Raw genomic sequence first — 15,088 nt, forward strand, 5'->3', positions numbered from 1 at the left:
TGATTTAAAACTCTAAACATTTAATCAGACGATATTACCTTACTCAGTAGTTGAGTAGCCATTTTACTAGTACTTGAGTAAATTCTTGGATAACTACTTTCTCCTTTTACGTCAGTAAACGAAAATGTTAAAATAGTGCTACTCTTACTTATACATTACTAATATTACTAATACTAGTATTTTTGGCACCTCTGGTCGCACCCTAATGAGTTTAATCATGTTTTTTTATTTTTCAGCTTCCATGCTAACTCAGTGTAAGTTTTGGATTGTGTCACAGGAGTTAGATGTATGATAGTATGTATAGAGACAAGAAATTTTAGTTATTTAAGTCCTTATTATTGTAACAGTTTTAACATGGATGATTTAAATACAAGGAGCGATTATCCCTAAGGCTGCGCAGTAAAGGTAATCTTTTTTTTTTTTTTTTTTTTATTCTCAGAAACTGTTTAATGTATCCTTCAACAACAGCTGCAGTTAAAAATAAAGTGTCCATTATACTTTCCAAATGTAAACTTCTTATATTTATTATTTAAGATAACTTTACATCAAATGTCTTATGCTTTGATTCACTTTCCATAGAAATAAAGAGGATAAATGTATGCTCACATTAAAGAAGAACAATATTTAACAGTAACATTTAATTGGACTTGATTTTCACATCTAAACAGCCACTACTAAAATATTTAAAACAGAAGAAAAAAAACTTCATACAACAAAACTACCTAATATGTAAAAACATTCCAATATTTTTGTAATAAATTGAAAAATCCTGCTTTGTTTATCTGTCAAAGAGCTTAATTTGATTTTTTTTTATCCCTTAATAACCTCAAAAAGATAAAACAACAACAGCGTTTTTACAGAATTAACAATCAAGGAAACTACCACATTTAAAATCTCCAAATATAGACATCAAGGTGATACAATAATTTAAACATCAAGGAACCCATCAATAAAGAGACAAACAACTAAACTACAAAAGCAAACCATATATCTATGAATGAATCAGTCTATATAAAACCAAAAATCTATCACATATGTTCTTCTAGTGGTGCTGAACTTTTCATACTGCACACATACTGTATCCTATAACCCATAAGAGAAATGAAACATAAAGGAAGATTACCCTTTAAAACAGAAAGCTATTTATGTAATGACAGGAAGTTTAAGTGTGTGTTTAGCTGTGAATCTATTGATCAGCATAATTTTATTTGCCTGTTACTTGGCTGCTGGTATAGGCTACCTGAGTTTAACCATCAAAGGTTGTGTCTATTCTATTCTAGTCTATTCTAGTCTATTCTATGTTGTCTTTTCCATATTAAACTCAGTGAGATAGACTTGTGCGTAATTTTCAATCAATCAATCTTTATCAATATTTCTATAGATGCTCTGATGGCATTTACCAAGTCTTTTTTTGCCTCTCCTTTCCTGTTGTTGTTTCTGCTTTTTTTTACTTTCAGAAAAATATTTCAGAATTTGACCTACATGTCCCTCAGATTTTGCGAGTTCAGTATAAAAATTAGACCTGAAAAAGATGTTGTGTACATGTTTACACCATATACCTAATCTGCTTATCAAAAACACACCAGAAAGGGCCTATACATTCTGACCGAACCTTGCCAGTGATGGCAAGGTTCGATCTGAACCTTGCCATCACTGAAGGATTCAAGTGTTTCTATCTTATCTTTGCCTTTCGTTAATTATTACTTAGTTTCACTGTTTCTGTGTGAAACCCACTTTAACGCTTTTGTTAAAAATACCTGTGACTGTCATATCCATTAGGAATTGTTACATAAATTACATAAATTGTTACATGAATAACAAATTCTGTAAGGGTTACATCTCATTAACGAAAATCACAGGTCCTTGAGAAACAATTTTATTTTCTCTTTCATAAAACCCAGTTTTGCCCAGATAAGTCTCTGGTAAGCTAAAGCTTACTTGTGATTGGTTGATGCTAGCTTGTCTCTGGACCTGTTTATCGAAGTCCCCTCTTGACTCTGTGAAACTTTCCTGTCTGAAGGGGCCAAAGTTCTCATCTGGCTGGTCAAAACTAGATTCACTGTAGAGTCTCTCATGCATTTCACTAGATCTTTTTCTGGAAGAGGTCCTGCTTGGGTATCTCTGACCAGTCTTGTACCAGCCCGTCTCTTTAAAGACGAACCAAATATTTCCAGACCAGAGGACCACGTTCACGAAACCAAAAACCTGTCAGTTGAAAAAAAAAGTAACCGTTGTTATTGAATCATCATGTCCAAATTGTGTTCCTGTTTGATTTAATACCTACAGCAGAAGTGTTTAGGCGAGACCAGGAGGGTTCTTGTGTGGCTGCACATCTATTCCCTTTCTCTCTGCAGGCAGCAATGAGAAGAAGCATCTCTGTTGGGTTTGTAGCTGTCTTGATATCATTAAGGCTTTTAGCCCAACTGCAGCTGCTAAGCAGCCATGTCAGAGAAAAGATGACTGTGACAAGAAAATCCTGTAGCGGTGTGCAGGAGAGAAAGACAACATATAAATGATGCTTTGTGTCATTTTAACAAAGTACACCTGATTAAACAAGGGAACTGTAGAAATGTCACTAACCACTAGAGGGCCTCTGTTATTCTTCAGGTACTTGTTCTGGTAGAAGACGTAGACAACTGTTGCCAAGAGGGAATAAAGAAATGCCAAAACACCTATGGTTACGAAAAACTGAGCAGCTGCAGAGAAGTCGCCATTAAAGAAAACCACTTCTTCTCTCATTGCTTCACACAAGGGTGCTCTGAAATGAACCTGCTGCAACCTACAAAACATGAACAGATTGTTTAGAGTTATAAGAAATAATGTTTTAGATTAACCCTGAAGGAAGAATATGCCTTTATCCACTTACATTTTAATTGTCTTTTGAAGCAGTTGTGAAAAACATGTATTTAACCATTATATCCGGGAGATAGTTACAACCACAACACCAGAAAAAATATGCACATTTTGAAACTTCAAATAACCTGCATCTCTTTGCCTAAAATGATGGTTGAATGTCCTGCAAACCAGTTGGGCTTTTCTCTTATGATTATTTGCTCAGGTGGCATAACATAAATAACTCAATCAATTACAGATAATCCTGATGTTTACTGTTTTATATACAGCAGAGAGCAAATGTCTGCAGGGTTCATTTCTTTGATTCCAACCTCTCCATCAGCAGTGAGATCAAATATCTGCCAAAAGATGACCCAGATGACATCTGATGTAATGTAAAAGTTTGCAACTTATCTCAAACTATCTAAAATTGTATGACTCTGTTAAATGTATGGCTCATTTTATGTCTTTCATATCCTTATGAGGTTTTTGTAGATTCCGTTTATGCTATTTGTGATTCTGAAAGTTGTCCTCCAGAGCTGCTTTTGCAGCTGTAACATAAAAAAAAAATCCTTGAGATATCTACTCTCACATTTACTTGGTGGAAAGCTTGCTCTTAAAGCTGCTCTTGTAAATATTTTGCATATCTCTCTGTCATGCTACTAAGTCTGACACTGGCAATCTCCTCTCATATTTTGCAAGATACTTTTAACAAAACTAAATGATTGGTTTTCACTCAACAATGCTTCAATAGTGTTATTTTCCACCACATTGATCTTAACATTGATAGAATAGACTATAAGGCAATAATTGCTTTTATTTAGACTTTGTCAGGGAGCATATTACTTTAACAAGTATGAGGAGAAGTTGACAACAAGTGTTGCATTTACTGGGAAATAGAGGGAGAAGAAATATAGTATAAAAAAATTAGTCAGCCTTTGACTTAAACTTAATTAAGATGCATTATGTTCAAAACAATACAGTGCTGAATGACAAAGATAATCTCTGTAATCATATCAAACCAATATGGAGCTATATTAAAATCTTAGATACAGTAGTAACGCTCCTTTCTTAAGAAAACTAATATGCCAATCACACCACTGCATATCATGTTTTATGCCAGGAAATAATTTTGGAATATACCATTTTGCATGAATACTTTGTTGCAGAAGACACAACAGACATAAAATAAAATAAAAATATGACTAACTAGCTGGCTTTTAAAAGGTTCATTTTTATTTAAACTTCTAAAATATATATTTTTTTGTACTGTTCCTCTGGTTTTAAAGGCTTGGAGGCCAGTAAAACACCAAAGCAAAGTAATATTTCATCCTGCTGTTTGAAACCTACCGGTATAAGGATCCAGTATGGATTGGCCGCTGCACCCCCCCCCCCCCCCCCCCCCCCCCCCCCCCTACTTGTTCTTAACTAAAAAAGAATTAAGCTTATACACTTGTAAATGAAACCTAGACAGATTTGGCAGTTTTTCAATATTTGCGGAAAGATAAAGACTGCAAGGGGTATGTTGGTTTAAGGCTGGCATGCCAAGTAGATAAACATTCTTAGCAACTACCTAATATTAGTTGGTTAATCTCTCCCTACTCTATAAGCGGTCAAAAGGCTACAGTATTCCTAAAAGTATGCAAAACAAAACAAAAAATACTAGTTTTAGAAGATGTTTAAAATACAATTATCATGTTCTTATTTAAGTAGGTCATGCATTCCTTTTTATTTTTTTATGTTGCAATTCACTGAAACCATAAATTTAATACTAGAGAAAATTGTATGTTTAGGTAAAGTGCTTTGGATAACTTCAGCATAATAGGAGTTCAAGGGAATGTGGAACGGTTTTGTTTGTAGGCAAACTAGAATGGAAAATGGAAACTTTAAAATATCGAGTATCTGCATTTTATGCAAAATCAGTTTCACCAAGTTGTTTTAACCAAATTATAAAATGCAAATTTAGAACTGTTGTGTGATGAAATTGCATTTACTCATTAATTACTTTCTAGAATGAAAACTATATGGTGTGAACAAATCTCTAGAAATGCACCCAAAAATTAAGAATCGCTGTAGTTTAAGGAAAAATAAATATTACTTTTGTCTGTTCATAGCTGACATCACCGAGTTTCTCATTTTCATGATTAGTTCTTTTTAAACGTATCATATTTCTTTATTTTTACATTTCATAACCTGAACTTTTTGCATTTAAATGAGTAATATTCTTTAAAGAAACGTACAAGGTTATGTGTAAAATATCGTTATTGATGGAAAGACAATTACATAAAAAAAACACTGAAGACCGGGAGATGTTAAAGTGGGTCGACATCCCTGCTCAGCTGTCTAGATTTAAACTGGGTTCAATAGAGAGCAGCTCTCTCTTTTTTACTTGAGAGTAAAAGTCTGGTCTATGTATAAAATATTACAACAGTTTGCTACCCGCTGATCAGGTGGCTGCATGGAGAGAATTCAATTTGTCTTTTTCTTATCTATTATGAGTGACAAAGAAAATTATTTTTGACTTGCCTCAATTTTAATGTGCTTTGTTTTTTAAATAAACTTGTTTTCTGATCCAGATTTACCTGAAAGGATATCCAAAATCAATATTAATGCTGAGGTTGTTCTGTATCCGGGCTGCACAGTCCACTTTAATCTGGAGATGGCCATGGTATCCTCCACAGGTGGCAAATGCACAAATGGCAAAAATCTATCAATATACAAATAAAAGAAAAGCTTATGAAAGCATAACCATCTGTTTAGTATTTCTTTGTTTGAGTCCTTTAGAAAACAGGGATTGCGTGAGCTTGCTGCATAATAATTGCACATCAATAAATCAGATGAGAGATTATTACAGTTCAAAATGAGTTTCACAACAAATCCTGAATAATTGAAAGGAAGGAAGATAATTAACAGAGCTGCAAACTGTGCCCTGGAGGGAGCCCACAGCAGTAGAATCAGGACCTGTTTGTTCATGTAATATGCAAATCTGGACCCCCTCATTGATATGTGCTCACATTTTCATCATTTTTAAAAATTTAAAAGCTTTTTGTTGTGAGGCAACAGCTTTTCTTCAGTTTTAAACAATGAAAAATGCCCCTCATCTCAAACCAGTAAGGTGTAATCTCTCACCACATCATCAGACTAAAAATATCTGTTGTGATCACATAAAGGTCTCTATACTCATATGCAATATTTTGCATATGAGTAACGAGAACTTTACATTTATAGAAACAATAATCAGAAAGCATATGCAAAAATCTGCTCAAACAGGAAAGCAAATACAAAAAGCCTACTTACCGGTGCAAATATAACCATACACATTTAAAGACCAAATAGCCTGACTCCACACAGTGCCTGCAGCTGTAGTCATCAGGTTGAAATGAAACTGATGCAGACAGAGGAATCAGAGCGACTCTTCCAGTAGAGAGGGGTGGGCTGACAGGAGTTGTCTCTCTTGAGGAGGAGCTGTAAATCCTTTAAAATTCTATATTTAGTTATACATGAATTGCACTATAACATAATTTCAAAATTTGCAAAATATGATTTTTTTAATTTCTTATTTTTTTCCCGACTAAAGAAATCCTCATACTGCAGCTCAGTGGCAACAAAAAAATTAGGCTGAATTTGGAACATGAAGCAAACTGGGGATCTGGGACAGAGTTGAACACATAAATAATTTATATGGTCACAGAGATAATTCTGGAGGCTGGACAAAGCTGATGCGTTTGAACAGACATCAGTAAACATTGATCTCTATTCTACATTTAATAGAACGACATCAAAACATTTATATGTTTTTCTACCTATAGTTCAGATTAATAGTACAAAAAGGGTTATGTTTTGGTCATACCTTGCTTAATTCAACTGGTTTTAACTGGAAACTACTTGATTGTATTAATACAATTGGAAGATAATGTATGACTGCATATTAAACATAAATAAACAACCATGTTTTCTGTAAAGAAAACATTAAAACATTGACATTTCCTTAATGTCTCTATAACTACTTATTTATCTTTCCACCATTCCCTGACTGAAAGGTCTATTGCTGACCTCTTTTGGTTCAAAAGCTGTATTACACATTCATATTAAGGCTTTTGTCTTATTGGATTCAATCCTGTATCTTACCTAAAGATCAATCCAACATAATACGTATGAACATGATATGATCAACCAGTATCGTAAAATTGTACATTAATATTATTCCCGAGTATATTTTTGTTGTCAGCGAAAATGACAGAACAAAAATAGGCTCTGTGAAAAACCTTTTCATTGTTCTGTCTGTTTGAAATTAAAGACAAATAGAGGAGAAGATGAGGAAATTGGTCTAATTCAACATATTAAAAGGTGTTCTGAAACAATTTTTTCTAGGCACAGACTTTTAGATAAAAAGATATACTGGTAATGATTCATTATTGTTTTATTCTGTAACCATGTCATTTGATTTTAGTAAATTATAATCCAGTTTTAATTTTGAATGTTATTTTTGTGTTTTTTCATTAAAACTGTGTATTGGTTTAATCCTTGGTAATGACATTGATATAGACGAGATTATGTTTTCTCATCAATCATTCCACAAACTAATATTGTCCGTCAAAGCATGTTTTAACATAATTTTGTTTATATGACTTTTTAATTTGCGCATAATTATACACAGTTAGATGAGATTTGTAAGACAGTGGATTTCATTTCAAATCATTCAGTCAGTCTATCTCATTTGTTTGAAAGCAACTTAAAAGAAAATAACTCAATCAAAAGATGTCAGAGGAAAGTTAAATTCTTACTTTAGATCTAACTTTAAAAGAGGTAATTATTCCTCCATTTCTTCACAAAGGAGTTTATGACAAAACATTTTTTTCTATGGTGCCCCAATTTCTAATTATCTTACTTTTATTTACAGCAATAGAGAATGATGAGATGAGAGAAATTTAATCATTTCCATTTTACATCATTACAGGTAACATTGTGAAAATGTATCACAATGCTAGGTAGTTAGGATGGGAAAGATTAAAGATATTAATAACAACAAAAACACTGATAAATAAAGCTGTGTACTTTTGAATGTCTGATACTGTAAGAAATTTGTAAAACCTTATAAGTTATAACTTGGTTCAAACCAGAAGTAAACATCACATCCCCAAAAAAATGACTGAATATTACTGATGTAACAGGGAATTGCGTAAGCATTAGGATCAACTGTGTATTTATAAATGAAATTAAGGTTTACCGATTTCAGTCAATGTGATCCTAATTACATGTGACAAGATATGACGTGTTATTTAAAGCCAATAGATCTGTGGAGGTGTTTGTGTCAAGAGCTGGGTAAAATAAAGGGATGTTACTGCTAATCAGATGAGAAAAGGTTACAGTTCACAAATCGGGACAAAGAGATTACAACCTTCAGCATCATAACAAAAACTGAACACGATTGTACAAAACTAAAGGTACATGCTTCTCTTCTTCAAAGGTCAGCACCAAAGCTTTTAAAGCTTAAAACATTGGAAAATTCTGATCTTTAACCTGGCGTGTTGTAAAACAAGGTTTAATCTGTTTATTTCTGAGCGATCATGTCACTTTAAGTTACACATATTTTTGGTTTAACTTTTTAGGGTGTCTGTTTAACTGGCAGTCACTATCACAAAAAAATAGATCAGCTTGATTGATTCCCTTGTTTGCTGATTATGAAAATTTTATTTTCATAACCAGGAAGTGTATCTCTTTATAAGAAATAAAATTTTTATTATATCGGTAGAAACCATTACTATTGTCAAAAAGTGTATTAAAATTGATCAAATAAAGAAAGTAAAGTACAAGCCAAGATTTTAGAAAAATAAAAAATTAAGATCAAACACATCACACATCCTACTTCAGCTGGAACTTACAATGCACACTGTTTCTATAGATTAGCTGAAAGTGTCCCTTTTCTATTAAGTTTCTACATTTTGTTGTGAACTCTTCAATATATGAAAATTACATGTTGATGATTTGTTTATTGTCAGAGGTGAATAGATCCAACTTTAAAAACGTAAAAACCATAACAAGTTTTCCTTCATCCTATTCAATTAATCAGGTTATTTTAAACCAGTGGTTTCAAATTTAACTCATTGAGGGCCTTTATCTTGCAGCTCAGATGTGCCCCTTTGTCCTTGTTGTTGTTATGTGAGGTAAGCCCTACCCTTTAACTTGAAACATGTTTGAAATTTAGTCGGCCCTCGTATTGTGAGCAAATCCTGCTGTTGACGCAGTTACAATGTTCTAGGAGCCAATTTACAAGAACCTCACACGCTGCGCATGTGCAAACAAGGGATTTCTTTTTTTTCTTCTTCCAGACTGACGAATCCGACCGGCGTCATGTCTTGGACGAAGACGTAGCAGGTAGATTTCATCAGAGAGTTGACAGGTACAGTGTAAGAACATGCATTGTGAGCTGTGAACTTTTAAATCCTGCAATTTTATTGTACAGTTTAGCCATAACTTATACACCAAGAAAAATGTACCAGTTAAAACTAAATGATAAAGGTGTCTCAAATACAGAAACTGAATGTCCACAATTTCTGTAGAATTTGCTACGTGTCAGGACAGCCCTGCTGCCTCTGCCATATTTCTGCTCTCTCCACAGGTGACTGTAGTTAACAGGTGGGCGGGGTGTGTACACCTGCAGCTGGTTCAGCAGCGTTCAGTGGCATTATAAGAACTGCACTCAGACAGCTGGAGGACGTCAGAGTGTTAACCGTTGTGGTTCCCTCTTGTGCTCCCATTGGCTTCCTCGCATGTTGGATACCTCAACAAATTCTCTGGTTACCTACGTCCTGGATTTTGTGCTGGACTCTCTCTTGTGCTCCCTTGGTATTACCAAGCATGGCTGTGAAGCCTCACCGGATCTACCTGGTTTCTCCTGCTGCACTCCGATCCCCGGACCCACCGACGCTGTCCCTGCCCAAAAGCAGAGATGTGCAAAATGACAGCAGTATTTTATTTAACCGACTAAGGTGGAAAATGTGCAAAATCAGCATGAATTTTAACAACTTACTGAGGTTGTTGGGAACAGTGGTAGTTATTCTTACAGCTTCTTGAAGGGAGGATCTGTGATAACGCTCCCTGGTGCATTTAGGGTGCAGCAGTCTCTCACTGAAGGAGCTCTCCAGTTCTGCAACAGCTTCATGCACGGGGACGGAGACATTATCCAACAGAGATTTTAATTTAGTTAGGATCCTTTTGTTTCCATCCTCCTGCACTGAGTCGAGAGGGCATCCAATCACATAACTTGCTTTTTTAGGAGCATCCCCTGCAATCCAAAAGACCTCAGTTTCCTCAGCAGGAAGTGTCTGCTCTGACCTTTCTTATACAGAGACTCAGTGTTGTGAGTGAAGTCCAGTTTGTTATTCAGATGAACACCTTGGTACTTATGAGTCCACTATCTCAATGTCCATTCTCTGGATGTTCACCGGTGTCAGTGGGGTGGATCTGCTTCTGCGAAAGTCCACCACTAGCTTTTTGGTTTTCCCTGCATTTAACAGAAGGTGGTTCTGCTGTCACCAGAGCACAAAGTTCTGGGTCCTGTGTTTGTATTCTGAGGCGTAATAATGTCTACAAATCTGGGTTCTTTGGGATATTTTCGGGGTTTGATACTAGTTTTGATTTCTGTTACATTGTGTTTCCCTAAAACATAGTAGACTGTAGATCCAGAGATCTATGAACTCAGGTTGTTTTCTATGTAGTAGCCCCTAGAGAAGTACAGAGTGGGGTTAGGCTTGATTGTGACAACAACAATAGGTATTCTAGCTTTTGAATAAACACATTATAAATGTCATAAATGTATTAGTCTTAATGTGCAAAAAGTCTCCCAAAACAACGATAGCAGTGTGAGTTTATACATTTTATTTATTTTAACTGCCGCAGTAGGATAAAATTGAGTGGACATGGTTTAAGCGGTTTTAACGGACACTTCATCAGGGTCTCAGTTTTGATTATTTAGGATACCTATTTTATACCCTTACTTGTGTTTTTTAATCATTCAGATTTGGATGGGTGATTAATAAAACATATTTCTGTGGTGTGAAAAGCTGAGAACACGCATTTAGTTATACTGTACCTGGTCTTTAATGTAGTATAATATGCATAGTAAATGCATATTAAGCAAAGTGAATAGATTCATTATGCAGTAATTAAAATACATATTCTGCTGACATATGCCATAAAATATGCAGTGCATTTTCTAGTTTAAGAATTACTTTCTGTACCACACAATGCATTAAGAATTTAATTTGAAGAACTTTAAGTATCTATCTCAGAGAAGAATATATTGTATTCATGTAAGAGCAGAATGTATGCAGGTGAGAGTGGAATGTATGAGTGAGAGGAGAAAGTTTGCGTGCCAGATTTGAATGTGTGTGTGTAAGAGAGAAAATATATTTCAGAGGCTCAAAACGTAGGACCCAGAATTCAGGCAAGACAGACATTGGAATACTCAAAAAGTTATTTAATCAAAGACGGAACGGGTCTGCAGTGGCGGCAGTTGCAGCGGCTAGGGTGTCGGGAGCGACACACGGGGAACCTCATGTACATTTTTTACTTAAATTGTTAAAAAGTGACTAAAAGGAGTGTAGGCAAAACATCATATAAATAACAGAAGTACATCCCTAAGTAATACTGTAAAGTGGGCCAGCCTCATAAGGTAGAACTATCTGAAGGCTCTAAACATGTCATATTGAATGTGTTTATAAATCCTTCAATATCAGTGATGGAATTGACAGACAACCAGAAAGGGAAACTGGAGACACAAGACATGAGATGTTTTTAATACCCATTTTGTTCATGCTTAAGGCTTGTAGTGACATTAAACTGTTGTGTCAGTCTTGATGAAGTAAAATACAAATCCCATCTTGCCCCCAGTGCAGGCAAAAATATGAATAACCTGAATTCCCTCTTTGTCTCTCTCTCTCTCTCTCTCTCTACTCCTACTTTATTTCAATACATTTTGTATCTGTTTATTTTGTATCAAAACATTAATTTATTTATTTACTTATAAATAACTTCTGGCACTTTCTTTTTATTGTATAGTATTTTAAGGTCTTTGATTTTTCAAGCCCACTTTCAATTCTTAGGCTGTTTTTATTCCTGTGTTTTATCTTTATTTATGGGGTGTCTCAGTTTTGACTATAATGGCTGAGCTTGTATCACCATGATGCTGAATAGAAGGTGTAAGGCTAAATATATATATATATATACACTATATTGCCAAAAGTATTTGCTCACCTGCCTTGACTCACATATGAGCTTAAGTGACATCCCGTTCCTAATCCATAGGGTTCAATATGACGTCGGTCCACCCTTTGCAGCTAGAACAGCTTCAACTCTTCTGGGAAGGCTGTCCACAAGGTTTAGGAGTGTGTTTATGGGAATTTTTGACCATTCTTCCAGAAGCGCATTTGTGAGGTTGCACTCTGATGTTGGACGAGAAGGCCTGGCTCTCAGTCTCCGCTCTAATTCATCCCAAAGGTGTTCTATCGGGTTGAGGTCAGGACTCTGTGCAGGCCAGTCAAGTTCATCCACACCAGACTCTGTCATCCATGTCTTTATGGACCTTGCTTTGTGCACTGGTGCACAGTCATGTTGGAAGAGGAAGGGGCCAGCTCCAAACTGTTCCCACAAAGTTGGGAGCATGGAATTGTCCAAAATGTCTTGGGATGCTGAAGCATTCAGAGTTCCTTTCACTGGAACTAAGGGGCCAAGCCCAGCTCCTGAAAAACAACCCCACACCATAATCCCCCCTCCAACAAACTTTACACTTGGCACAATGCAGTCAGACAAGTACCGTTCTCCTGGCAACCGCCAAACCCAGACCCGTCCATCAGATTGCCAGATGGAGAAGCGCGATTCGTCACTCCAGAGAACGCGTCTCCACTGCTCTAGAGTCCAGTGGCGGCGTGCTTTACACCACCGCATCCGACGCTTTGCATTGCACTTGGTGATGTATGGCTTGGATGCAGCTGCTCGACCATGGAAACCCATTCCATGAAGCTCTCTGCGCACTGTTCTTGAGCTAATCTGAAGGCCACATGAAGTTTGGAGGTCTGTAGTGATTGACTCTGCAGAAAGTTGGCGACCTCTTCGCACTATGCGCGTCAGCATCCGCTGACCCCGCTCCGTCAGTTTACGTGGCCTACCACTTCGTGGCTGAGTTGCTGTCGTTCCCAAACACTTCCATTTTCTTATAATACAGCTGACAGTTGACTGTGGAATATTTAGGAGCGAGGAAATTTCACGACTGGATTTGTTGCACAGGTGGCATCCTATCACAGTTCCACGCTGGAATTCACTGAGCTCCTGAGAGCGACCCATTCTTTCACAAATGTTTGTAAAAACAGTCTGCATGCCTAGGTGCTTGAATTTATACACCTGTGGCCATGGAAGTGATTGGAACACCTGATTCCAATAATTTGGATGGGTGAGCAAATACTTTTGGCAATATAGTGTATATATATATATATATATATATATATATATATATATATATATATATATATATATATATATATATATATATATATATATACATATCCATTCATCCATTAATCTTCTTCTGCTTATCCAGGGTCGGGTCGCGGGGGTAGCAGTTTCAATAGGGAGGCCTAGACATCTCTTCCCCCCAGCCACTTGGGCCAACTTCTCCTGGGGAGCCCCAAGGCGCTTTTTTTTGTATTTATTTTTTACAATTTTGGTATAATTATTGCTCTAAGTAGGTTGCTCTATCGGCTAAAAGCATGTTTTTGAATCTCTCTATCCCAGTTTGTGGTTAATCGTGTTAGGGTTCCAGTTTGTGGGGGTTGTTTTTATTCTTTTTCAGTTCCTCTGTGTATCGACCAGATGGTGCCATTGTTCTCTGCTGGTCTGGAGGGCTTCTTGTTCTTCTCTATCTCTCAGACTTGCAGCCTATTTGGTCATCACTTCCTGAGGAGTATTTAAGCAGCAGACTGTCTTCACCTCCTCTGAGAGTGTTTGCCAGTATTGGGTACTCTAGCCCCTCAGAGCTTGCAGTCATTCTTTGAGTGCTTGTTTCTTCTGAGCTCTCAGCGCTGACCAAGTTTTGTCATCATCTATCCAGAAGCAAAAAGAGCAGAAGAGGAATATGAAGCTTACTAGAGTGAAACAAGCCTCCCTTGGCAATTTGTGCAATTTTGAGAGGTGAAAGCCCTAAAAAGAAAAGTCAACGACATATTTGGACAAAGACATGGCTGAGCATGTGTTGCTAATACAGTCTGTCAATTTTACAAAAAGAATTCCATGTCTCTCGCAACCCCGCCATGCTTCTGTGTTTTCATCTGAGAGGAAGATGAAGAATAATTTTGCATGCCCACTGAGCCATCTGCCCTCGACAGTCAACTGAATTTCAAGCATTTTTGATTTTCTCCCGACCTTACGATTCCTGATTGGGAGCAGGTCGTGAGAGGCTGATCTCCCCTTGTTACCCCCTGCACACTACAAAACGCACAATGCACAATCAGGCTGAAAGGTGGCCCAACCAAAAAATTCTCTCAGTACTGGAAAGTCAGCCTGAAAAGGGCATAAAATCATACAGTATATGCCCGGCATTAGCTAAGACCAGCTAACTTTTCTGACATCAAAGAAATGACTTTATGTGGCGATTTTCTCATCATGGAATGTTTTATTGCAAATATGCTGGATTACTTTTAATCTGTGGAACCTCATGGACGAATGGAGTATAAACAATTGAAGATTGAATTTATAAAAAGGCTTCTGGATCCCTTCAAAGTCAGGTTGTAGTGGCTCCTTTGTCGTATCTATAGTTTACCATGCTGCTTTATCTGTGTTACTTGTGCTCTGGTGCTCACTGTGTCCATAAAATAAACTTGGTGGTTAAATAGTGGAGAATATAATCTTTTCAGCAATATTTAACATGTCTATTTTAATAAAAAAAATTTACCCTTTTAATTTTCATGCGTTCTGAGTTGCTATAAAATTGCCGGGGATTTATCAAAATTCTGGAATTTCTGCATAGTTATATTCTGTCTGATCAAAAATGTTAAATCAGATGTTATGATCAAAAAGGGACACGCACTAAACCTACTTGGTTGACAGTTTTACTTAATGCTACTTACTTAAGGATATATTTTTTGCTTGACTATTTCTAGAGCACTTGTGAGAATATATATTAGGTTAAACATTTGTTTAACCAGCGTATCTATAGGTAATTATTTCATCCTATTTTATGGCATTTGTTTTTCAGGCTTTTCTG

The 15,088-nt window shown here is 36.3% G+C and overlaps 1 protein-coding gene across 2 annotated transcripts; it reads right to left on the bottom strand.

Moving 5' to 3' along the window:
* Positions 1-495: 495 nt before the first annotated feature.
* On the bottom strand, positions 496-6,449 carry LOC119784365 (synaptoporin). Of its 2 annotated transcripts, XR_005280920.1 has the most exons (6): positions 6,130-6,449; positions 5,415-5,539; positions 2,581-2,779; positions 2,285-2,476; positions 1,644-2,205; positions 496-1,612 (listed from the first exon to the last, which is right to left on the bottom strand). XR_005280920.1 is itself a non-coding variant. In XM_038286373.1 (5 exons), exons 1-5 carry the CDS (start codon positions 6,151-6,153, stop codon positions 1,834-1,836), a joined length of 912 nt encoding a protein of 303 aa, XP_038142301.1. In that variant the 5' UTR covers positions 6,154-6,449; the 3' UTR covers positions 496-1,833. The 2 variants fall into 2 exon arrangements, 1 of the variants encoding a protein (XP_038142301.1); XM_038286373.1 differs by having other exon boundaries at positions 496-2,205.
* Positions 6,450-15,088: the final 8,639 nt, after the last annotated feature.

Source organism: Cyprinodon tularosa, unplaced genomic scaffold (genome assembly GCF_016077235.1).
Source record: "Cyprinodon tularosa strain WSP-4 unplaced genomic scaffold, ASM1607723v1 ctg224, whole genome shotgun sequence".
NCBI lineage: Eukaryota > Metazoa > Chordata > Actinopteri > Cyprinodontiformes > Cyprinodontidae > Cyprinodon > Cyprinodon tularosa.

Bases quoted from the DNA above. Each gene is read 5' to 3' on its own strand.
- LOC119784365 (XM_038286373.1), bottom strand. From the start codon at position 6,153: ATGTGTATGGTTATATTTGCACCG. The intron at 2,477-2,580 runs GTTAGTGACATT...ACACCGCTACAG, and splicing joins ATAACAGAGGCCCTCTAGTG to GATTTTCTTGTCACAGTCAT. The intron at 2,206-2,284 runs GTAGGTATTAAA...TTCAACTGACAG, and splicing joins CTCGCCTAAACACTTCTGCT to GTTTTTGGTTTCGTGAACGT.